The 26,641-nt window shown below is 32.1% G+C and overlaps 1 protein-coding gene across 8 annotated transcripts in view; it reads left to right on the plus strand.

Annotated features, from left to right (window-relative positions):
- LOC106880299 (uncharacterized) overlaps positions 1 to 26,641 on the plus strand; it is a 73,447-nt gene that overhangs the window by 37,352 nt on the left and 9,454 nt on the right. The window contains exons 9-15 of one of the 8 annotated variants that reach the window (XM_089351337.1): positions 3,140 to 3,250; positions 10,905 to 11,000; positions 16,246 to 16,397; positions 16,501 to 16,714; positions 16,943 to 17,131; positions 17,525 to 18,196; positions 21,716 to 23,212. In XM_089351337.1, coding sequence (XP_089207463.1) covers positions 3,140 to 3,250; positions 10,905 to 11,000; positions 16,246 to 16,397; positions 16,501 to 16,714; positions 16,943 to 17,131; positions 17,525 to 18,196; positions 21,716 to 23,212 — 2,931 coding nt within the window. The remainder of the gene's footprint in view (positions 1 to 3,139; positions 3,251 to 10,904; positions 11,001 to 16,245; positions 16,398 to 16,500; positions 16,715 to 16,942; positions 17,132 to 17,524; positions 18,197 to 21,715; positions 23,213 to 26,641) is intronic. The other 7 variants (XM_089351342.1, XM_089351338.1, XM_089351343.1 and 4 more) reach the window with 7 other exon arrangements.

Below are 26,641 nucleotides of genomic sequence, written 5' to 3' on the forward strand. Positions count from 1 at the left end.
AAAGCCAATTTTCATTCATTAGATTATTTCATAATGGAAATCAAGGAGACTGTTTTGATAGTTATTCTGAAAACTTTCCAGTTTTGGCCTTACTTTAAAAGTTAATATCTTGCAATAAATTATTTGTTTTTATGATATAGTTATGTTATGAATTATAAGATCAAACATAAGGAATTTGTTTCTCCTTTCTATATGTTTAAATGGTTCAATTCAAATTGGCTTCTAAAGGCAACTACTTTCATAGTTAGCCAACTTAGAATTATTTTGTTTTCATATTCATTTAACATTTTATCATGTTCTGTTTCTTATCATAACACCAGTCTTTCAGACAAAATTTGTGTTCTTGAAGAAATTTAAAATTTATCTTAAGGTTTAGATAATGGTAATGTTATAAAGAAATGGAATATTTTATCACTTTTTCATTTTTAATTTTGCTTCAGTTAAATGAATTTAGATTTTCGATTTCTTTTTGATATATTTATTATTTACTGTGTTTGTGTTAAACTTGATTTTTAATTTTATTAATTTCATATTCAAAATAAAAAGAAGTACTAATTATTTTTTTTTCTATTATCTAACATTGAGAAACAATCTACAAATTTAATATTTACTGCTTGAATTTGTTTCACACACACACACACACACACACACACACACACACACACACACACACACACACACACATCACACACACACACACATCACACACACACACACACACACACACACACACCACACACACACACAATATCTTTGCTAATTGCATTGGTATTTTAACTTTATATACTTCTTTGTGTTATTTTGACAAGTAGTTTTGTGTGATACATTTTTATGACTACTTGGTTTTTCTAATATCTTGGCTGCTAGACTCCAAATTACTATTTTACATGTTTGGTTTCTTTTATGGCTTTTCAAAATAGCTAAAATTTGCTTGAAATGGAAAATTTAGATCACTAGAGATTGTTTTTTTTTTTTTTCCCCTCTGCTTCCTATTATTACATTTGCGTTTGATATATAACACTAATATATTTTTATCAGAAATTCATGAAAATGATACATATAAATTCTTCCCTCGTATATAAATTGTTATTCATAGGTTCCTGTACATTATGTAAATTATAACAGGAATTATTCACACATGTGTCTTTAATGTCTCTAAAAAAAAATTTTAAATAAAACTAAATATAATATGAAAGCTTTTAATGAAGTCATTGAAATTATCAATGAAAGAGCTTTTTGGAAATTGTTTTTAATTTCCTCAAGCCTGACTGTGGTTAAGAAGTTTACTTCCCAGTTACCTGGTTTCATGTTCAATCACACTGTGCAACACCTAGGCCAAGTGTCTTTAACTCCAAGCTTTCCAAAGCTTTATTAGTAGATTTGTTAGATGGAAACTGAAAGAAGCCTATCCAGTATATAGTATCAATGTTCCCTGCTTACATAGGCTGGAGGTGTATATATATATATGTGTGTGTGTCTCATTCTTGATATCATGAAATAGTTGTAAACAAGTGTCACCATCACACCAGCAGTGTCATTTGTTTTCACTCTTCCATGAAAATGTGCCTGACTGTGAGAAATATTACCTTGTTTGAAAATATGTGTATTGGTAACAGGAAGGGCTGTAGAAAATTTACCCCAGTGAATTACTAACTTGTACAGGTATGGAAAAGTGGGCATTAGAATGGTGATGGTGGTGATGTAGTACAGCTGATTGTATTGAATTTAGAATTAGCTTTAATGATTGAGACCAGTAGAAAAATTAAAAAATGAATAAGTTAATATTTCTTGAGAATTGTATGAAATTATTTGGAATTTTCGTTCTTCCAAATTTTCATCTAAAAATGGTTTTGTTTTTTGGTTTTTTTTTATTTACTTTAGAGTTATTCTCTTGAACTGGTCTAATTATATAAGTCTTTGAATTCGCTTACAACACGTCTCTCGCTGTAATGTCCGTTACAGACCCTCTTCCTTCTCTGTATAGGCCTCATAGAATAAAAAAACAGTTTTTATAAAGTCAAAGTCCAAAGACATTGCAACTATCTCAACTGACTGCTTTATTTTTAATTCATGTAATGATCAATTATATTATAAAGGTATGAAAACCATTGTTTGGAATTACAATACTTACATTACTTACTGTACTTACATTACTTACACGTATAAGTGTATTGAAAAATTAATTTTAAAAGCCATCCATCTAAAGATTATGAACTAAAAGTTAATACCTTGGTAAATAATTAGAATAGTGTATTAATTTTTAACTTACTATTGAGTACTCCCATTAACTATGGCATGGAGCTGTCTGATTGTAGAATCCTTCAGCTGCTATTGTAACTGGCATTGTTGAAAACAAAGGCTATTGTGAACATGCTGGCCAATGATTTAGAACGCAAACTTATTCTCCATTTTAATGACAGATGTGAACTTAGATTTGGTTGCTTTATGCAACCTGAAAAGCAACTCTGTAGAAGTTCTCTTGGCTTTTGATTCTCAAGTTTCAGTATTTGATTTTAGCAAACATTAAATTTTTGCTGATGTTTTTACTATGAAAATGTTAATTTGTCCAGTATAGATAATTTGCAATTATTCTGCCCTCCCTTAAAATTTGTTTTATTGAAATAGTTATAAGAAATAAAGTAGCTTCTTGAAGATTTAGATATGGACTAAAAATCAGAATAAATATTAGTTAATGCTTCTTCAACATAGAGTTCTCAAAAGTGTTTCTGAATTAATTTTTTTAAAAATTTGTTTGCTGTATATTTTCCTTCTTTGTTAAAGCATGTTATTAGTATCTATGATTATTTCTCCACTTGCATTTTGCTTACCTACACAATTAGTGTTTGTTACAAACAAAAAAAATATTGATGTAATTAATTTTAATCGGTTTGTCTTTTTTTTTCTATTGAAATGCTGTTAGTTTTTCTGTTTACAAGTTGTGCTTAAATAGATTTTATAGTTTGAAAACTTTACAAAATTTTCAATATTAAAAACAATAATCAAATGAAATAATTCTTTTTTGTTTGCAATGTATTTTCTTTTCTTTTTCTTTTTTTTTTCCTTTTCTTTCCAAAAATATTTTACAATATTTCAATTTCTGTAGAAACAGTTTAGGTTAAAGTTACTTGTGTTTTTCCAGACTGGACTTCCTTCTGGTCATGTGCAATTACCATCAGTTACATCATTCAATCCATACCACATTCAAGCTGCTACACAATTCCAGCAGTTGGTTCAGGCATCAATGTATCAGGTAGTCATCAGGATCTTTTAAACTAATTCAATTACTGTGGCACTGGACTGAATAACCAGTATTTAGATTGACTATAATGTGTTATTGCAAATTGATGTTGTGCTTTATGTAGAAGTCTATAATTGATATTGTGTTGTGTTCATTTATTGTCTTAGTTAAATATCATTGTCATGGCTATCATTGATTATTCAGTTATGCAAGGCATCTTGTGATATTTAAAAAGAAAGAAAAGGAGTGTTTTGGTTGATAAAAGTTTTAGGTAAATTGAATATAAAATTATACTCCACGATCCTATTGTATTTGTCGTGTTCCTTAAAAGTCAGCATAGCACCATCATTTAGGTGTTATTTTAAAATTATCATTTCTGCTGGACATTTCTTAAGTTTTGTTTCTGACTAAAGTTTCTGCAATAAATGCATTTAGAAATTGTTTTTTGTTGGAAGTAAAGCAAAATGAGGCCGTGTTATGTCATCAAATAATTGCATTTTTATATTACGCTTTTTTTTTTATTAGTTTACTTGTATGCTTTCACAATCTAATGTTACTAATTATTAATTTTTTTACATAATCAACAATTTTTCTTATTTATTTCTAAAATATATTTTATCTTAATTTTTTTTCTTATTATAAGCATATATATTTTTTGATCATCTATGTCAGTAGAAATCTAGTTTAATGATACATTCTAATTTATTATTTTGAAGCTGGTTTATAATTATATTTATAATGCCAAATTTAGTTGGTTTTTTTTCTTCTTCTCTCTATATTCAGTTGGGTTAGGCAGTATTTGACAAAGTAAAACATAATTGAGTGCTTTTTCCAGCTAATCAAATTATTCGATAGTATTTAGGCTGCAGTTTCATAATATGAGTGAATTTCAGGTGTTATTAAAGTATTTTCCCTTTAAATGGGACTTGGGAGCAACCATTTACCTGAAAATATTTAACAAATTTCTTAAAGATCTTTTTGTAATAAAGGCTTCAGTAATGTAGTGGATTAATTACATTAAAAAAATGTATTGAATAAAATTCTATAAATTTTTCATTTTAAGATTTTTTAAAATTATATATTTTTTACTTACTATCATTTAATGTATTGATGTTAAAATCAAGTTTAGTGTTATTGCTAATCGTGTTTCTTGGATTTCAATAATTAAAATTTAACGCTTATTTTTATTAGTCAACATTATTAGCTTCAATTAATGTACTTAACAAATAGTTATGAAATAATAAATTTCATTTACTTTCATCGTAAAAGCCAGTAGTAAATTCTGAAGATTATTTAAATTTGGATGCATGTCTTACACTGTTTGACTTTTTCATAATGAAAGACTAGTGCCTTTATGAAACTTTTGTATTTTTTTCCATCATTAGCAACCAAGTTGCATGTGTATATCTTACCTAGTATCTAAATTAGACTACTTATGTGTCTTCTGTTATGATCTGTACTCTAAAAGTTGGAGACAAAGTTATCTTTCTTCTTAAGAAAAAAAGTCATTCCTGCTTCCTTGTAACAAATTTTGCATGAATTTTCTAACATTTGATACTCTGTGAAGTAGTTGAGAAAAATGTATGCTGTGGTTTTAAGAAACTTCTTTTTAGTTTCTTTCTCCCTTACAGGGAGACCATATGTGGAAAAGGAACAGTCATAAGCAGGCTGTAATCAGTATTTAAGGAGGTTTTTGTTTTCTTTCTCCATTTAAATGTTTGAATAAAGAAAAAGACATATCAAAAAATTGGTATAAAAGATGAATAAAAGAAATGCTGGAAGAATGAAGTTCATGATATTGTGGTAAAAAAGAGAAACTGATAGTTAAGTTTGGATGTCTGAAAAAGAAACTTTATTGAAGGGTTTGTGAATATAGTGACTCTAGAGTTGGATGGAAGATATATTGTAGGAATATTATACTGTAAAATATCAATATTTCTCTCTCTCTCTCTCTTTCTCTCTCTTTCTCTCTCTCTCTCTCTCTCTCTCTCTCTCTCTCTCTCTCTCTCTCTCTTTTTCTTAATTTAAAGCTATTTAATAAAAAATCTTTCATGGAAAATAAACTTTCTATTTTTAGGATTGTTTGTCCTTCTCCCATTTACATTATTCAATTACAGCAACATTTTTCTCATAATCTAGATGTAAATATTGAAAATGGTTGGTATTTGGGGAAAGGGAGATGATAGTCAGAAAAATATAATCATATTAACTAATATTACATATTTGTCCTCACTGGAACCACCTAACTCACTCATCAGAACCAAAAGTACAAAATACACATGCAACTCCTGAAAGCACTTCACTCAACTTATGATGGTGTGTATCTAGTTTGTATATACATACAAACTGGATACATACCGTCACTAGCTAGCTTGTATATACATACAATCTAGGCTATATATAAAAACAAACTCTTTACTTTATTAGTGTACCTTCAAATAACTCCCAACTACCTCTGAGTCTAGTATTCTTATTCAATTACAATAACCTATGACTTCATATCTTATACTATTTCACCTTCACCTAAGCTCATTCTAAGCATCTACCAGTCTTTGTTCTATCAACCACATAATACCACATCTCCTTCAAACATAAAAGAATATCTATTTCTCAAATGTCTGTGTTCTGTGTTTATATTTTCTTTCAATTATTAAGTTGCAGTAGTTCAAACTATGCATTAACAGCTGTAATCTCCACTTCAGATTAACAGATCTACTTCATAATACTTCATTGATGATCTATAAAACACACACACACACACACACACACACACACACAACTGCTAGTATATCTGTATACAAGACATTTCTTTGGCTTCGTATCTGATATGTTTTTACACACACACACACAGTATGTCTTGTGTGTACAGGGTGCATGGGTAAATTGTTGCAATTTATATTTTTAATTTCGCACATGTGCATTGTTTGTTTTTGATTTTGTCAACTATGCAGTATAGTAGGGTCAGTTGGGCATCATCTGTGAGAAAAACAGCACCATGATGCAATTCACTCTGCCAGAAATTTGGAAATTACATGCTGTACTGCTTGGAAGCTCTAATACGAACACTTCAAAGTGTTGGGGTGTCAGTCTGAGACATGTACTGAGAGTGATAAAAATCAAACATCCAATCAACATCATGGTGTTTTGAGTGATCACAAGTGATGGTAACGTTATGCTTCCATTCATCTTCCCATATGGCCCTGGATTCAGCAGGGAAGCCTACATCAAGTGCCTGGAGGAGGTAGTGCTGCCCTGGGTCAAGAGGGTGGCTGCTGGAAGACCCTATGTCTGGTAACAGGACTCTGCACCATGCCATACAAACAGGAGAACCCATTCATGGCAGTCAGACAATTTCTGCGACCACAACCACCTTGATTATTATGTGGGGGGCGCAATTGAGTGAGAGACCAATAAAACTCCTTGTAACACCAAAAATGAACTGAAGGCAAGGATTATGGCAGCACTCACCAACTTAAACAAGGAGACCTTCCAGAAGAGTTGCAGGAGATTCTGAAATCATGAGGCCGTGGTTGAAGCCAATGGCGATTCTATTGAATAAATTTACTCTTTACTATTTCAAGATATTTTTATATAATTTTGGTAAATATATCTGTTAAAATAGATGTCGGGGTTATTTTCATTTTTGCATAATTTAGATGATAGTTTATTCACTGCACCCTGTACAGTTAGATGTATGTCTGCTACTGTTGAGTTTAGAACTCCATGCTGATTGTCTTCATCCAGTCTGCTTTCAGTATAATGCTTAGGTTACTACTGTACTTAGTAGTATTATCGGTTATGCTCTACAGAGCAAATGTTAGAGAAATGATAAGCATTAGTTTATATAATTTGTTCCCTGCATACATTTCACTGTTGTGATTATTTGGAACCACACAGCATTGGGTGTTCAAATGCAATTGGATGCATATCCATAACAAATCATTAGGAAAATATTTTATTGCATTGTTTGATCTTTGTAACATAATGCTATAAAATGTTCCCCTGGTGATCCATTGTGGTTAAGCATTCAGTTGAACTTGGAATATCTAATGCTGTGATTCCAAACAACCACAAACAGTGAAATGTACATAAAGAACATGTTATAAACTGGTTTTTATCATAATTTCATGTGTGTATACATATATATATATATATATATATAATTATTGAATGGTGCAAAAAGAAATTGTGCTTGAATACTTTTAGTATTTGTGTTTAACCCTCTATATTTTGAGTTCAAGTTTCATTTCATGAGAATCAACTCTGTCTTCTACTCCTTTGGAGTCAATGTGTCAGACATTTTGTGTGGTCAATTCACTTGCAGCCCTCACTTTCCCTTCATCTTTTGTAAATCATTATTAAAATCTGATTTCTAACATTGAAATGGAATTCATCTTAATTATAAGGTCATCACTATTTTTATTTATTTATTCCCTGATAAGTTAGTAACAAACAAGAGTAGGCTACTACTTCAATAGAAAAAGAGTTAGTGACTGGAAAATAGCACTGAGTACATATACATAAATTATTTCTTTCTTTTTAGTCAGTTTTTTTTTTAGGGGTGATAGAAATTGAACATATTTTAACTAATTTGTATTGTTTTATATCCAGTGTTAACACTTAATTTTGCATCTGTATAAACCCTTTTTTTTTTTTTTTTTTTTTTTTTTTTTGGTGAAGTGAGTTGAAATGTTTGCTTAACATGTGTGTGTATACATATATAAAACTGACTGTGGATTTGAAGTTTTTGGCTTATTCAGACTGTTTGAATTAGCAAGACCTGTAAAACTTCAATCACTGTCAATCAAATTATGATATATAATAGACTTTACAAGTGTATCAAGTCCTTTGATTTCAATTACACACACACACACACACACACACACACACACACACACACACACTCTCCCTTAAGAATAATGATAAGTGCTTAATACAAAAGTAGAAGGCAATAGTTTAAGCTGATCCTGTTAGTCTGGAATTTCCCTCGTGTCTAACTGGTTCCCTAGACAGAAAGTGGGATAATGGATAACAGTGGGAAGCTGGGGGACACAGTTATCTGAATTTACAAGCTGGTTTTTGACCGAGTCTGCAGAAGGGAATGGGGAAATACGAACACATGTACATAATGACATACATGCATGTGTGGATATGGGTTGTAAAGAAATATGGGTGGCCAGTAGTTTAAGTGGGGCAGGGTTAGTGGGTATAACAGGACAAAAGCTGAAGGGTATTTGTCCCTTGTGTACTCTGGCATGTTTATACAAAGGTACAGACACAGGCATACACGCAAGCTGCCAAACTTATCCATGGACAGGCCTACTTTATTATTGTTGTACTCTATGTAATAGACTCTGTAACCTATAAGGTACTGCATATATTATCACCTTACAATTACTGTTGATATTATATCATCATTATTTTGATAATTCTTCACAAGTAATGAATGATGTTCACTACTTCCCCACTTTGCTTGTTTGCTCACTTATGTGTCCATGTGAACTTATGTGGATGCACATCTGGCTGCTCATTTGTGTGCCCGCATGCATATGAGTGTGTACTTGTATACAGGCATCTGTGAGTGACCAATCCCTTAGATTTCATCCTATGTACCCATTTAGTAACTTGTTCAGTTGTCAGTCACTGGTCTGTGTCCCTGTTTCCCCCCCCCCCCCTTTTTTGTTTCCTTTCTTTGTTGAACTCTTTCCTTTTACTCTCTCTTCCTCAATTTCCCTCTCTATGTCTCTTCTATTCCTCTCTCCTTACTAGCTCTACTTAAGGCTGATATGTTTGTATATTTATGTGTATATGTGGAGTGGTTGGCATTAGGAAGGGCATCCAGCTGTAGAAACCTTGCTAGATCAGATTGGAGCCTGGTACAGCCTCCTGGCTTGCCAGTCCTCAGTCAAACTGCCCAACCCATGCAAGCATGGAAAGCAGGCATTAAATGATGATGATGTGTGCACTTGAATACCTTTTTCTTCATTTCACTCTAACCCTAGTCAAAAGTTGGCTTGTAAATTCAGCCAATCTTGTGTTTTCCAGTTTCCTCCCATCATCAAAATGGTATATCTTTATTATCCTGTCTCCTCTTGTCGTTGTGGGACAGGCTACATTTCAAGGAAACTCCAAAATAACAGACCACTGGTTAGCTTAGATATACTATATATATATATATATATATATATATATATATATATATATATATATATATATATCTTTAAAAGATGCTACATTAGTTTATTTTATTTATATATATACACACATGCATGCACACATATACATCATAAAATTTGATTCTGTGCTTTTATTTCAACTGAAGCTTTTGAAAAGTGAGAGAAGAAATACTGAAAACATTAAACCTCATTAAGCTTTTAATCATTGTAGTTAAATAAGAGATTTGTAATTTTACATTGCATTTCTGAAGCAACATCTCTTTAGAGTGTTATCAAATTTTATAGCGCTAGACTTTTTTCCCTGAACTTTAATAATGAATAAGTTCATAATCTTAATTGATCTAATAATTCCTTAAATGGTTTGAATATTGCAAGATTGGTGCAAATATTCAGTTATTTGTATAGAGACATTTAAAATGATGTATATTTTTTTAAAAATCAGATTATTATTGTAGGTGATTGTATTTCATGTTAATTTTTAAGATATTTGCTAATTAGCTCTTGCTTTCATAGCTAATTATACTCTAAACTGCAGCCTTACTAACCTATTTTATATAATCCTTATTACCTCAGATATCCATTATAACGAAGACTTCTACATATATTTTTTATTCCACTCAGCAATTGCTTTTATCAAGTATTTTTTTCTTGCAATTTATATATTTATTTTCTTTTTTAAATTTTACTTATATATTGCTAGCTTAACAGATATCCCCTCCCTCAAATGTGTTAATTATCTGAAATGATTATTTTAGTAAATGGTAATTATTTTATATATATATAGTCCATGATATGAAGCATAGTCTCTTTTTGTTTGATTAAACTTGTCAGCCTGCTTGTATAGAGCAAGTGCTTTGTTGTGTTCTTTCTTCATCTCAGTTATTTAACTCATACAAAACATTGGTTTTGAACTTGGTTCTACATGAAACCTTCCTTACATATATGTTCAACAGTGGACAAATCTTGAAGTGTGCATCTTGGCTTTTAAGAAAGAAATTTATTTAAATATTTTAATATTGAAGCTTCAACTGGGAAATCATTTAATTGGCGGTCACTTGTTGTTTCCCCTATTTCAGTTCTATATATTGAGTTGGAAATTTTCAGTTTCCAGTTATTTTAATGTTCTGCTTAGATTAAACCCAAAGGTAATGAAATTCAAATTTTAAACTATTAAAGAGAAATTATTTTTTTTAATTTCCTTATTTGTTGAATGAAAGATTCAGTTTTAATTAAGATGTTGGTTAATGAAGGATTGTTATATTTTAAATACAAAAATTAACTGTCCCTATTTTAATGGATTCAGTTTATTTTCTTGTTACCTAAAGACTTACTGTAGATGTCTCTCTTACTTTGACACTTTGCTGAACATATTCCTCTAATTTTTGTATTAAAAAAAATATATCCAAATTTGTCATCTTCATTGCCCATTTATCATTCAGGGTCATGTAGCTCAGATTCAATACCCTCCTGCTATTTCTTCTGTTGTTCAGAGCTCAGCACATAGGAGGTCACATGTAAAAAGGTCCAGTGAAGCCAGGCGTTCGGACTCACACAGAAGTCCACGCATTAGCAGGTTACAGGCCAAGGTGTGTTCAATAGTGCCTCCTATATTATGACTTTTCCTGCTGCCATTGCTGCTTATTTTGCACTCATAACTGTCAATGCTATTGAGCTTGCTTTTTAGTTTACTTTAATTATATCTTTAAATTTCACAGAATCACTTTCATTCTAAAAATTCTTGCAATGAATAGGAAGTAAAAGAAAATATTAGTAACTATTTAGTTAGAAACAAGCATATATTTTCTGTATTTTATTGGGATATTAATATACTTTTGAATACTTTCTTTTTATTTCATTTTTCATATGAGTTGGGATAGTAAAAAATTTATTTAGAATACTTGTTGAAAAAACAAGCAGTATATAGATCACATAGACATCTTTATTTCTTATACCTGAATAATTTTTTTATATACTTAAGTTGTAATTATACCATGCTCAGCATTACAAAACATTTTTGCATTCTTTCATCTAAATAAGGAATATTTTCAGTTGGGTGTCTTTCTTTATTTCTGCTTCTACATGGAGATAAAATGTAAAGTTTTTGACGGTTTTTATTAAAGAGAATAGTAAATCTGGCATAAGGCAAACCAACTGCTCTCCTACTTAATTATCAAATAGCCAAATTTATTAGCTAATTCCTGGAGTTATATAGCTTCATTAAAACAATATACTTACAAAATGATTGTTGTATTTGTGTATGTTACTTAGGGGAGATAGGGTTACTTCAAATGTATTTGTTGCATTTCAACAATTTTCTTAGTTGGTATGTATTTTTTATATATGGTTAATCTTTTATTTTAGCTAGCATTATGACACTCTTCAAAAGCTGTGATATTTGCCTTTATACTTACAAATATTGTACTAGTATCTTTTAGTATCATACTTTCTTTGATGATGTATCTGTTTCTTCAGTAAAGAATAGAATCTTCTTCATAATTATTTGATAAGAATGTATTTTTAAAATGTACACAGCAAGCCTGCTTCGGTTAACATTAAATTAATGACATATTGAACATTTAATTAGTGGTTTCTTGTGGCCTAATGAAGAGGAAGATTCTTCAACAATCTACAATTATGAATAAGGGAAGGTGCAAGCAGACTCTAATAAATTTAGATTGCTTCAAGTTTGATCTTTCAACATATTTTTTCTGATCAATACAAGAAGATATGTAGTTCTTTTTTGTAATGTAATTACACAACTCTGTTACTTTGCAAATAGATTATCAGTTATAATTGTGTTTATAGAAAAAGATGAATTTCAATGTTTCAAACATAAGTTGTTTGGGGTTTTTTTTTTTTTTTAATGTTTAGTTACAGCCAGTTACAGTTTGATTAAAGGTAGTTGTTAGTAAATAATTCGAATAATTATTGTATACATGAATACTAAGGTATAGCTTCAAAAATGGCTTTATTTCTAAAGTTGAATACTGCTTTATTCAATTTTATTTCGTGTATATTTTAGAATTGTTTTCAGAAACAAGACACAGCTGTTATTGTCAGTGTGTAATGTATGTTGAAAAACAATGAGTTGTCAGTAAATAGAACCTGCTATCTGGTTTTAAATGCCAGTTGAAATTGTTTCAGTTATGTTGCTGATAACTTATGTTAGAGGTCTTTTATGTTATAAAACAGTGGAAATTGCTGTAAAAATAATGCTCTAGAAAATGATAGCTTTTGTATTTTGTTGTTGAATGTCAGCTATAAACTATGATGCACAATTATAAACTATGATACACATCTTCTTATGCTTGTTATATTTTTCTTAGGATTTCCTCATGCATTAATACCTGAGTAGTAATTTTTTTTTTCTTAACTAGTAATACATGTCTTATATATTTTGTTTGTGTATTAACTAAGTAATATAGCTTTGTTGTAAATGGTATTGTTTTTTATCTTAGTCATTAGATAATCATCTACTTGACTGAGTTGTTAAGATGGTGATTTTATAAAGTCTCTTCCATTTGTCCAGAGTTATGTATAAATGTATAGTAGTGAAAAAAAGTCTAATACATTATCCTCTAAACATACAATATTGAATGTTAATTATATCAAGTTATTTATACAATTATTTAAAACATTTGAGTTTATCAACAGCAGCTTTTTACTTGCACTCACAAGAAGACATTTTTTTATATTATGATTTTTTTTTTTTAATATTCAGTATTTTTAGCTGCATGTTTATATATCTACTGTTGCTTTGCCACTGGGTAAAAGGATTTCTCATTTTGTTTATTTTCATGATTTATTGAAGACATTTAAAAAATATTATTGCCTTTCTGTTTTTTTCTGCAGTCAACTTTCAAATGCAGTCACAAATTTCAAATTTTTGTTACAATTTCTATTCTTTAAAACTGCACAGGTTTTAATAGAAGTTAATTTTTTGTTATTGCGAGCTGAAAGTGGAATTAACATGTTTTAAATATTGTTTATTTCTTTGTTCATTTATGTACTTAGTAATCAGTTATTTATACAATTTATTCTTAATAAATTTTGTGTTAAATGTTTAATTCTAAATGAATAAAATAGTTAATTTTTCTCTAAAAGGTTTAATTTTAGAATCACTACGAAGTTATTAGGTATTTATACTGAATAAAATTCTTAAAATTGATCTTACTATACTTTTTACATATATATATAATGGCATTTAATCAGCTTCTGTTTATCAAGTGAACATCTACTTAATTTTTAAAATTCTTATTGCTTACATTGGTATTGCTTAAAGACGAGTGTAGTAAGAGATTAACGGTCGCTTATTTCCATTTATTTACTCTACTTACTTAAGCCCTTTTTATTGCATCATAGGTCATTGATAACTTCCTTTCACTGTTCTTAACTCTGAGCTTTCTTTCTTCTCCCTAGGCTTGTTGGGAGATCTGGGAGAAGAAAGAATCTGTGTAAAATTTTCTCCTGTGTGATGTTGAGTTTAATGTCAGCCATCATAAGCAAACAAATTAAATTTCATTTCATTTAGCCAAAAGGTTTCTGATTAAGTCTAACAACATCCAGTTTTTATTCTCCTAACCAACAGAATGATGAATTGTCATTGATGTTTCTGTAACTTTGCTTGTTTTCTGTGTAGGAATGTTGGCCCTATGCAAACTTATTTTCACCTCTGGGAAGAGGTATTCCATATTGATCTGGTGTCTATCCTTTGATCTGTCCAGTATGGGAGGTCTTACCAGGAGCTTGCACCACTTGGCATTTGCTCTGAAGGTCATTGAAGCATATGGGTCACCACACTGCAATTCAAGCTATTTAACAGTAGAAAGAGAATTTTTTTTACTCAATATGATGTAAGCTTAAAAAAGAAAATTTTAAATTACCTAATGCATTTATTAAAGCTGTCAATAAATACCATGAAAATGAACAAGAACATTTACCTGTAAGTATTTTTTTTTGCAACAGTATGGAATGTGTACATTAAAGTTTAAGAAGAATTAAATCATATGGTACAAATACTTGGTACCTGAAATTTCACCAGATCAAATCTGATGATCCCATTATCTTGAATGTCTTCCAGATAATGTCACTATCAGCTATTTTTTCCTTCTTTTAACTATAAAATTTCTTGGATTTTCTTTTTTGGCTTCTCATATCAATCCGTTTCCATAAAAATTCTATCAGATGTAAATCCAGTGATTAAGGTATTCACCGCAGCATTTGCATTTTCTTGCTTTCGATGAATTCTTCAATTATTCCTGCAGTATGCCTCAGGTCATTGTCTTACAGAAAAATCCATGATCAACCCAAATTACTCTTACTATATGGGAACAGTCCTTGACAAGATCTCCAGGTTAGCTCTACTGTTCTTGATGTATAAGACTGACTGCTTTTCCAGATATGCAACCCCAAACTGACATTGCCATCACCATGCTTATTCATGCACTCTGGGTAAAATTTTCTCCTATGATGTTGAGTTTACTGTCAGCCATCATAAGCAAACAAATTAAATTCCATTTCATATAGCCAAAAGGTTTCTAACTAGCCTAACAGCATCTTTTTTTTTTTTTTAAATACTCCACACCTACAAGATCAAATTGCTTTTGTGTATTTTTGACAGTCTGTATATAGTATATCTGTTAAACATAATTCAAAATGTGTTGATGGTAGTAATTTTTTTTTGTTCTTCATTAACAAACGGTGAGTGCATCAGTTCATCTTTTCAATAGTTTTCTCAGTTGCCCTGTGTAAGATGGTAAGAATGGCTGCTAGTCTCATTTTAAGTGTCTGCAGCATGGCTCAGCAGCAGTAACATTTAGCTTCATCAGCCATAGCTTGAAAAGAACATTTCAACAGATGCAGTTGGTCAGTTCTTGACCATGTCTGATAAGTTTTTTTCATTTACCAATCACAACAAATCTATTTGATGGTATAATCAAATAGTTATTGATAGTTTATCTTAGTATTAATAGTTATAGTTTTAATATTGAAATTAAAATGTTCTAAAAATTAACTGTTCATTCTTGTGGCTTTATTTATACTGTCATTAATTGCATTATGCTAATTAAAATTGTTTCAACTCGCATCATTTAAAAGAATAAAAAGTTCTCTTTATTCATATATAGTTTGAAGTTATTTAATAAACAAATAATTAATATATAATCAATATTCTTGTCTTTAAACTGACACCACAATATGTATGTGTGTGTGTGTGTGTGTGTGTGTATATATATATATATATATATAGTTTTAGGGAAAATAACCAAGTTTCAAGAAAACTCATCGATGAAAATCCACTATCACATATTTTATCTATAAAGCTCAATTTAATTTTGATTTTTTATAAATTGATTTTAATTGAGTTTTTACCTGTAATTTTGGATTTTGTCCCTAATATTATTATATTTATATATATATATATATATACATACACAGACACACACACACACACACACATACACATATTTATTTATTTATTATCTAGTATCAGATTAATTTATTTCCTGTCCTGTATTTGAAAGGCTAATTTCATAATTTTATGCTTCAAATACTTTATTTGCTCAAATAACTTGGTATTTTATTTTAAAAATATAATTTGCTATTTTTGTCTTCACAATATATTTTGTTTGATGGTTGCCATGCTGACTTTTCAATATTGTAAGCTTCACTATTTTCCTGATAGTTAGCTTATGATAATCATCTAAATTCTTATTAGGCCATGAAATAATAATGCCAAGCTTCTTCATTTGTCTCAAACCTAACCTGATTATTTGCAAAAAAGATTAGCCATTACCATTAGACATAAAATTAATTTTTTGTTTTATTTTGCAGGCTGCTAATTTATCTGGATTAGATATAATTGCTGCTCAACAATATCAGCAACAAATGCTCCAGCAAATAGTTGCTGGTAGTTATTCTGCTCCTGAGCCTCCATTAGCATACCCAACCTCATCTGGTATCCTTGATGAACTTGGGCGTGAAAGGTTGGATTTAATTCTTTTTTTTTTTTTTTTTTTCTTTCTTATTCTCTCTTCTCCAATTTCTGTTGTTCAGTTTAATTAATTTTCATTGCAATTTTGTCTCTAGTGAAAGTGATGGTTCTGCAGCACCTGTGATGGAAAAATCTAGAAGAAAATCTCGTGTAAAACGTCGAGAGAAAAAGGGTTTAAAGCTCACTATTCTTGCAGTAGAAGAAGCTGGACAAGAAGTTGAATGTAAATTAGATATTGCCAATAAAAATACAGTTACATACAAGTTTACTCTTGAAAATGATAAACCTGAAGAAATTGCTGACAATTTGGTAAGATCTGTCTATTTATTATTCATGAAAAAGATTACTTCTGCCCTTTCTTTTTTGTTTATTTTATTTACAAGTAAACTGAGCTGTTATAATCTAAATATATTTACTATGAAGAATTTGAATTTAAAAGTATTTCTATTTTATAGTCTGAATAAAGATATTTTTTAAGACAGCTTTTGGAAGCTGTTTTCCAAGTTATGGTGTATGTAATGCTTTGATCTTTTATAGGTCGCTGAAGATCTTTTGCCTGAAGCTCAAGTGAACAGTTTTATTGAACTGATGGAAGGAGCAATCAAAGAAGTGAAGAATGACCCTACGAGTGCTGTTGCTTTTTGTATCAGTGCTGCTAATACTCCAACTTCAAGTCCATGTGTTTCAAGAAAATCTAGGCATTCTGCTGAAATGGATTCTTCAAAGGTGATAATTTGTATAATTGGGGGAAAAAATGTTGATGGGAGAAACTGGTTGTGTGAAAAGCTTTGAAATTATTTGCGGGCATGAGGGGTGGGTTTTGCTTTAGTGGCCACTTTTTTGTCATGAAATTAGAACTCTGGCCAATTTTTAATTGATATTTCTATAGCATTAAGTAGATTGGATTTAGTTGTTCTATTAATGGATGCCGGTTTTATTACAAGCAAGCTTTCCAAAGTAAACTGACAGCAAATCCAAAATAACTTGTGACACATGAAGAAAATGCGAACCCCTGACCCAAGATTTAGTGCTTTGATACATTCGTTTTTTAATAAAATATCACTTTATAAATTTTGTCTTTGAATTTTGACAATCCTGTATAATGTTTTATTTTATTAGAAACTTCACTTTGACCAATCTGATGAGCACAAGAGTTCGGATGGAGGAGATAAAGAACCAAAGAAGTCTCATTCACATGATCAGCAAGAATCTATCGTTGAAACCAAAAAGAAGAGGTTTGTTGTAAGTAAAGTTCCTGAATTCCATCCATTAGAGAAAAGACCAACAGAAGATGATGATGATGGTAAATCAACAACCGGAAATGCCTCTATTGAAAATCAAGAGACTGAATATCCTGAGGTATCTGGACCTGCAAAAACTATGGTATCTGAATCTGATGCCTATCAAGAATTTGAAAGGCTGTCAAGGTCCCATTCCTTACCTTCTAATGTACCTATGGATTTAAATGATCTGCAAGAAAAACTTTCGCAACTGACTGCTTCCCAAAAAGCTAGTAATGGTACATTGTCTACTTCTGGTGCAACACCAAATTCTATGGCTACTGAGGGACACTTGAATATCTTCTTACAAAACACACCAATGACCACTACACCAATGTCTGATGTAAGCAGCCTCTCAGGGTTGGATAATGTTCAAAGCAAGCAAGATCAATTAACACCTGATCAACAACATCAACAGTTACTGGGTATGCTTACATCACAGCAACAACAACATGCTCAAAACTCTATGCAGTCAAATTCTCTTCTGACTACCAAAACTCTTCCACAACAGGTAATCTATGCCTCCAGTATTCAACTAATTGTTGCTAAGTCACACTGCCATCTTTTGTTTTAAATGTTTGTTTATGATATACTGAAAATTGTAGGTGATATTGCATCCCACTCCCATGGCATTGACTGGTGAAAGAAAACTGGCTGCATTTTGTTGTCCACCTGCCATTCTTAGTATGAAGGATTTGTGATGTCTGCATTGCAAATATCACAAATATATGTAATGGTTTTCAGGGTTCCTCTTGATATTTCTTACTCTTAACAGCAAGATTTCACATCCATGAGGAGGAATAGGCATAAGAATCTTAGGTATCTCTCTGTATCCTTTTCTTTAAACAATAGAACACTTGCATTGATAATGTGGGTTGCATATGGATCTACACAATTGGCTTTTTTCTATGAATTTTGAAACCTACATTAACTCATCTTTTAATAAATTTCATACTATTGATTTCAATATATCATTTTAATACTCTGATCCTCCTATATCACTTGTATTATTTTCTAGTTCCCAGAATCTATCATTTTCCATTCATATTAAAAGAATTTACTGGGAAATGAAGATTTTTCAGCATGAGTTTCTACATTTGAAAATAAAAAGTTCTTAAAAGACAAGCAAAAAATAATTATATTAATTTGTTGATGAGGAAATACAGTTTGTGGGATCACTTTTTATAGATGACCAGTTGTTCCTCCATACAATTGCTATTTTTCCTCATTCTTCACAAATTGCTACAATAATTACTAACCATAAAGAGTGTCCTTGTTGAGTGATAGGAGGCTTAAACATATTCAGAAATGTATTAGCAGGTAGAAGCAAAAAGTGTTACATATTTAAAATAGATACATAGTCAGACAAATACATACATATAGATAGACAGAAACATCTGTATAGTTAGATAAATGTAAGTGATGTCATAGATTGATAGAATAATAGGTAGATAGATACACACTCAGATGTAGAAAGATTGAAAACTCTATATATATATATATATAAAAAATAAATATATATATATATATATATATACGCCAGTCCTCAATCAAATCGTCCAACCCATGCCAGTATGGAAAGCGGACGTTAAACGATGATGATGATGATATATATATATATATAAAAGAAAGATATTCAAATTTCAAATTTCAGAATAGTTGTAGTTAAGAGTTGCAAAAAAAAAAAAAAAACTACTGTGTTGGTTGCTTGATATATGGATCAATACAAAAGGGGAGTAAATGCTTTAATTGGTTGAATTATGCAACCTGATTTTCGTTATACACAAAGGAAAATTGTTGAAACAAATATATTCATAATACAGACATACTTACATATATATATAATCCATAAAGGAAATGTCCTCGCCCTGCTGCAGTCTAATAACCAAAATTAATAAAAGGATATATGAATGCAAGTTGACAGAGGGAGCTATATTGAAGCTAGTCTGAGAGAGAACTAGCTAGATGTGATGCAGTTTGGATATGTCATGTGAGACCATTGAACTGATGTTGTCTTTTGGGTAACACAACTACACTAGAAGTTCTTAACTAAGAACAAGCCACTATACGTCATTGATTTGAAGAACGTTTTTAATTGGGTACTATGTTGTGTATTCTAATAGTTTGTTACTAAGAAAAATGGGGAGCTGTGCAAGCCACATATAGAGCTACTATCAAATGAGTGTTAGCAACAATGCATGAAGCTTGTATATAAAGTGCAGTGTTCATGTTAGAGAGACAAGGGCACTGAATGTTGAAGATATTTGTAATATCAGCATGGACACTGGAGCACAAATGTTTTGTGGAAAAAAGCTGGTCATCAAAGGTATGCCCTATAATGTATAAGAGAGGGAGAGAAAGAGGGAAAATGATTGTTGGGTGATGTCAAATGATGCAAATAGAATGATCTTGCAGAAAAGAAAGCGTGAAGATGTGAGCAGAAGTGCAAAGGGATGGTCTCAACATGCTTAATTTCTCAGAGTAGATGAAAGGTCAAGAGAAGTGGAGAAACACTCTTCTGACCTGTCCTACCCCTACCATCTAGAAAAAGCAGGCATAAAAATGATTGTTGTTGTGGTTGTAGTGGTGGTGGTCAGGTTGGATAGTTTGACATGGAGCTGTCCAGATTATAATTGTCTGTTGTGGCATGGTTCCTATAGCTGGATGCCCTTCCTAATGCTGACCACTTTACAGAGTGTGCTGGGTACCTTTTACGTGCCACTGGCATGAGTGCATTCACACAGCACCAGGATCTATAAAGGACAAGCCTGTATGTATGGGTGACAGCAATCTTACTTAGCTAGGCACATCTTCTCAAGTACAGCAAATTGCCACATCATTTCCTCAGTGAGGCCCAGCATCTGAAGATCCTTTCTCACCACTTAGTCCCCTGGGTCCACCCCTTTGACAGGTTACTTCCTCAATTAGAGCTTATCACTTCTTTATACAGCTTTCCTCATCCATATACATCACATGATCAAACCAGTGCAGTCTTCTCTCTTGCACACAACATTTGATGCTTCTTATACCCAATTTTCCACTTAAATTATTTACACTCTGTCGTGTGTGCGCACTGACATTACCCATCCAACGGAGCATGCTAGCTTCATTTCTTTCAAGCCCATGTTTCACTGCCTTGTAGCATGGCTGTACATATACAGGCATCATACAATCTGCCTTTCACTCTGAGGGTAGGCCCTTAGTTACTAACAACGATAGAAGCTTCCTTTTTTAATCTCCATGTTCTCTTCAAGATGGCTTCTGTGCAGTAGGGTATATGATGATCATCAACATCATTTTAGTGTCGTCTATTGCATGCTGAAGTGGGCTTGGTGCAGCATTCTCTAATTGTCTCACTCATGCAACATCACCTGAAGGCTGTTATTCTTAACTCTGACTTCACTGCTTATTCTTACATTTGCTGTGGTCAGTTGTAATCTTGTCACTTTTTCACCTATTTAGTATTATGAATTTGTGCGTTCAGTTTAAAAAAAATTTCCATTTTTCAAAGTTTGAATGTCAGAGTTTTTTCCATCTTTTTTTAATTCTTAAGTTGCTTTTACTGTGGTTTGCTCTGCTGCTAACAGCTCAACATAAAGTGAAAACGGTTTTAAAAGTATTTTGGCAGGTATAACATAACAACTAGTGTCTCCTGCATTACATGTCAATATCAATACAACTGCTTTTCCTGTGTTCATTGACCAGCGCAATTATTTCTAAGAGCTACATTTCTAACTTATCTGCAGAAGTATTAAATATAACTGCTTTTAGCATATTGTTCTTACCATGATTAATGTAGTGTCTATGATACACTGACTATCATAGCATTGATATATTTGCAAAACAATATTTATTCATGATTGTTATGTATATATTATACCAGACATTTTGTTTTATTTCATTCTTCATTTGTTAGTTGCAGTTTCTAGAAATCATAAAGTACAAATTTAAATTGTTTTCCTTCATATTATGCTTTTTAATGTTTTTCCTGCTAACATATTTTATTTTTTAAACTATATCTTTCGTATAGGTCCATCAACAAATATTATCTAACCTACAGTCTCAAGATCAAAATCCAGTTTCTCACATTCCCCAGACACCAGCAACTTCTGGAAGCTATACTGCTGTTGATTCGAATCTCCAGTACACAACACATACACAGTTACCACAGTCTGCATATCCACAACACATTCCTCCCAATCAGCAACAGTTTCTATTGCAACAACAACAGCAGCAACAATTGTTTCAGTATCAGTATCAGAGCCTTATTCTTCCTTGCCTCTATGCTGCTGATCCTTTTATGCATTTACGTATGCAGTTGTATCAGGTCTATAAAACAATGGAGCAAGTACAGTTACAACAAGGCAATACAATACCTTTATTACCAAATTTATTTCCACCAATGTATCCATTCCCTCAAACAAATTTCTCCAATGTGCCACCTTCTGAAATGTCTTCAAGTGGTGTCACTCAGCCATCACCTCCTCAGTCTCCCTCTCAGGTTCACTCAGAAGGAGAATCAGCCCAATACCATAAACATAGTCATATGTCAGAACAAGAACAATATGAAACTCCCACTGATCTTGCCAACCTTGAACAGGCTCTGATTGAAAAATTGCACATACATAAAAAAGATCCAAATCTGTTAGGCTCATATCAGGCAACATCTTCAACATCTTCCATGACTACTGGAACTGGTGGCTCTGAATATGACTATCAGCAATCTTTGTCTGTTGAATATAAAGATGATGCAGTTGACCCTGTAGCATCAGATGTGGGCTTTAATGAAGATACTGTTTCTACAGAAGATACTCTAATTCCAGAATCAGACTCACTCACACCTCAACCAGCAAGTGATCCTCAGCATCACATTAATGGGATGAATGAAGAAAATATTGCTTTTAGAAAATCTAGGTTTGTAGTCAGTACTGTGAAGGAAGATCCAGTGATAACACCAAATGCTTCAGAAGACAGCAGTCCTGCTCTGATGGAATCACCCCAAGCACTTCTAGAAGAAACTAAAGATGATGTGATTTCTGGTCCTCAACGATTCCATACTGCTAAGAAAGGCCGATTTCATGTTACAACAATGCAAGAAAGCCAACCATCTGCTGCTTCTAGCTTTACTAACACTCCTACTTCTCAATTACCTGATGTAAAAGGTTTAAGGGTCTGTACTTCTGCTGCTCAACTGCCTGAGGTAAATGTTTCTCTTGCTTTTAATTCAGAAGTTCCAACATTAACCAATACAAATTGCTTGTCTAACATTAGTTTTGTTGAGAGAGATCTAGATGTTTCTGTTAGTGATCCTTTATGTTTGTCTATACCTTTAGATACATGCCCAATAATAACACAACAGCGTGCTTGTAGTCCTTTTCCTTCTCCACATAACATTCCCATCACTATTAGTTTGCTAAATTCAACCTTTCCTGCATCTTTAAGTGAATGTTCTACACAGACCTCTCCTCAAATTCCTTCATATCAAAGAAGATATAACTCCTTCATGGATGGGATTGACTCTCAAGAGGTATCTAACAAAATTAGCTTTCTATTTCATTTCACATAAATTTTGAGGTATAAATTGTAGAGATTTTAATTCTACATTTAACAGGTATTATGTAAATCTTTAAAAGGAAACATTACACATTTAATGTAATGTCTTTTTTTAAATATGTTCTTAATTCATTTTTCTATATTTTGTAAGAGAATTTATTGGTTTTTCTAATTTTTTTCCTTACAATAAGGAAATTAAACCAAAATACTGTGAAGTATCACTATTGAAACTATACATAAAAAGTTCGGAGATTTTTATCTGGAAGTCTTTTCATTAGCTTTATAAATTGATTTTTTGGTTTGGTTAGAGTTGATTAAATATAGGTCTGTTAGTTTCTAAGGAATTTAAATATATAGTGTTTAAATGACAACAACCAGTGTCTTAATTTAGGTTTTCTTTAAAAAAAAAAAATTAAATTTTTGATTATTTTTGATCAGTAAATATGTTCATTAAATTTCTAGTTTTAGAATTCTAAGTTGAATTATTTTTCAAAACTTGTAAAACATTTGTATGGTAGGAAAAATCTTTGATTTTACAGGAAGTTTAAGCTGTTTCACTTCATTTCACTTTTAAATCTGCAATTTTTGGCCATATCCAATAATCCGTACAGGAACTGACTTTCTTGTGCTAAGTTGTTTGATTCAGTGTAAAAAATTTTGCTGTTGCCCCAATAATCCATGAATTCCTTTTTCTTAGTATCAAACACAAAATTGAGAGGTTTAGGGTACCTGGGTGTCTAGTTGCCCACTCAACTAAGTATTGGTATAGTAGAAAAGGGGCAGCTCATTCCCACTTGAAGTTGTAGCACTACAAAAATTAACAAATTTACATTAGTTTATAATGTCATTGTCATCTTTGTTTGTAGATATAGATATGGGTTGAAGAAGCTTGCTCTGCCAAGTTGATTTGACACTCAGTATGAAAATGGAGACAACTTTGAATAGAAAGAATTAGCTTTGCCAAGGACATGTTGATGCCTCCAGTGCTAGTAATGTGATTAACAATAGGAAAGGTATCCAAAACATGCCAAAAATGGAATGTGCAAGGAAGGTGTGTCCTCTGAACCAAATAAGAACTTAACTCCAGCCTGTGACAGCAAGTCAAAGTGGATATAAAATAATGGCGATGATGGCCATACATGCATGTGCATATGCATAGTGTAATAAGTGTGCTTAGGCACTGTTTCCTATTATCTTTTGTGTAAGCAGTGAATAATTCCTGGGTGATCCTGTGGCAGGTAATGCATAAACTCTGTGTCATGGTTTCATGCTGGTATCCGGGAACTTTACAGTATTAGTGAAGTTCTGGCCCAATTTCAGAACCTTTCATGAAAGCCAAAATTGGAATATTTCTATCAATTAAATCAGCCAAATTAGACACCTATCAATTGTAGAAAACTTACATCACATGATGATGACTACTCAGTTGCTCAGTCACCAGCAGATAAGCTGCCCTGCCACCTATTTTTTTTACTAAAAACAGATATTACAATATGAATAGTAATTAGGTATAATTTAAAAGATTTTGTGTGTGTGTGTATGTAACTATATATATATATATGTGTGTGTGTGTGTGTGTGTTTGCATAACTATATGTATGCATATATATGTGTGTGTGTGTTATTGAATGTGTATATAAATTTTTATTATATATATATATATATATATATATATATATTTACATCAGTACATGCATGCCTATATTATAAAGTTTGCTTTGCAACCACATGGTTTCAAGTTCAATCCCACTGAATGGCACCTTGGGCAAGTGTTTTGTACTATAGCCTAGGGTCAACTAATGCTTTGTGAGTGAATTTCAGACATAAACTGTAAGAAGCCCATCATGTGTGGTCGTATGTCTTACTTTGCCTTGATATTTGTGCACTGATCTTTTAGCTTTCTTCGAAAATATGACCAACTATTGAGTTGTTCATTGCATGATTAGCAAAAGGAAATATTACCTTCCGTGGAAATAGGTCAGGGTTGATGACAAAAAGAGCACCAGGCTTTAGAAAACCTGTCTCCAAAACTTCCGTCTGACAATTTCCATGAAAGCCTGGAAAAGTAGATGTTAAAATGATGGTGTGTGTTTGTTTGTGTGTGCATATGCATGCACACACCTTGGAAAATATAGGTAAGATGTATATTCTGCAAGCTGAATTTCAGTGTGCTTGTGCAGAATGTATAGCTTGCTTTCATGTAACAGAATCGTACAGAGCTGGAGGAGACTATTTAGTCCTACAAGTCAAGGGCAGACTATCTAGTGCTGGTGGCTGGTAAAACACACTCCAGTGTCAGTCCTACACAACACCAAAGTTGAGTAGATTCCACTGTTCTTGTGTGTTAAAGCTGGCATGGGCAATGACAAAACATCCAATCCATGCATGAAAAACTAGATTTGAAATAATATGGTGATGATTATATTACGGAAAGCACAGACTTCCCATAATACATCATAGCTATAATATATCACAGGCTATCTAGTTGAGAAGTTTACTTCTCAGCCATGTGGTTTCAGGTTGTCTCACTACATAGCATTTTCTTCTGTAGCCCTGGGATGCCAAATGTTTTGTGGGTCAATTTTGGTAGGCATGTTTTCATATAAATATAACATCATCATTTGTATGTCTGTTGGAGATGTTGCTTCCAATATAGCATCCTGCCATTTGTTCACTCTGTCTCTCATATATAAATATAATATGTACATGTATGTGTGTGTATGGATGGATGTATGGACAGTTGCATCAAGAGGTGCTGATCTCAAATTGTAGAGGGAACATGTGGAAGGGGTAGACCCAGAAACAGGTGGGACAAAGTGGTGAGAAAAGATCTACAGACGTTGGGACTTACAGGCGACATGATGGGGGACCAAGACCCTTGATGGTTTGCTGTGCTTTAGAAAGCATGCCAAACTAAGTAAAAGCGTGGTTGTCCTTGCATACAGGCTTAAACACCCAGCAGACTCTGTAAAATGGTTGGCATAAGGAAGAGCATCCAGTCATAGAAACCATACCAAAACAGGTATGGAGCCTGAGCAGCTCTTCAGCTGACTAACTCCTGTCAAACTGTCCAACCCATGCCAGCATGGAAAATAGATGTTAACATATCTGTATGTATGCATGTATGTGTGTGTATGTATACAGAGGTGCAGGCATGGCTGTGTGGTAAGAACTTCGCTTCCTAACCACATGGTTCCAGGTTCAGTCCCACTGCTTGATACCTTGGACAAGTGTCTTCTACTATAATCTTGGGCCAATCAAAGCCTTGTGTGTTGATTTGGTACACAGAAACTGAAAGAAGCCCAAACCCCATTACACACACACACACACACACAAACACACACGTATATGTATTATATATGGTGTGTATATACAGAGTTATTCAAAAAGAATGAACCGATTTC

The sequence above is a fragment of the Octopus bimaculoides genome, chromosome 4, assembly GCF_046866305.1.
Source record: "Octopus bimaculoides isolate indiv1 chromosome 4, ASM4686630v1, whole genome shotgun sequence".
NCBI classification, from domain to species: domain Eukaryota; kingdom Metazoa; phylum Mollusca; class Cephalopoda; order Octopoda; family Octopodidae; genus Octopus; species Octopus bimaculoides.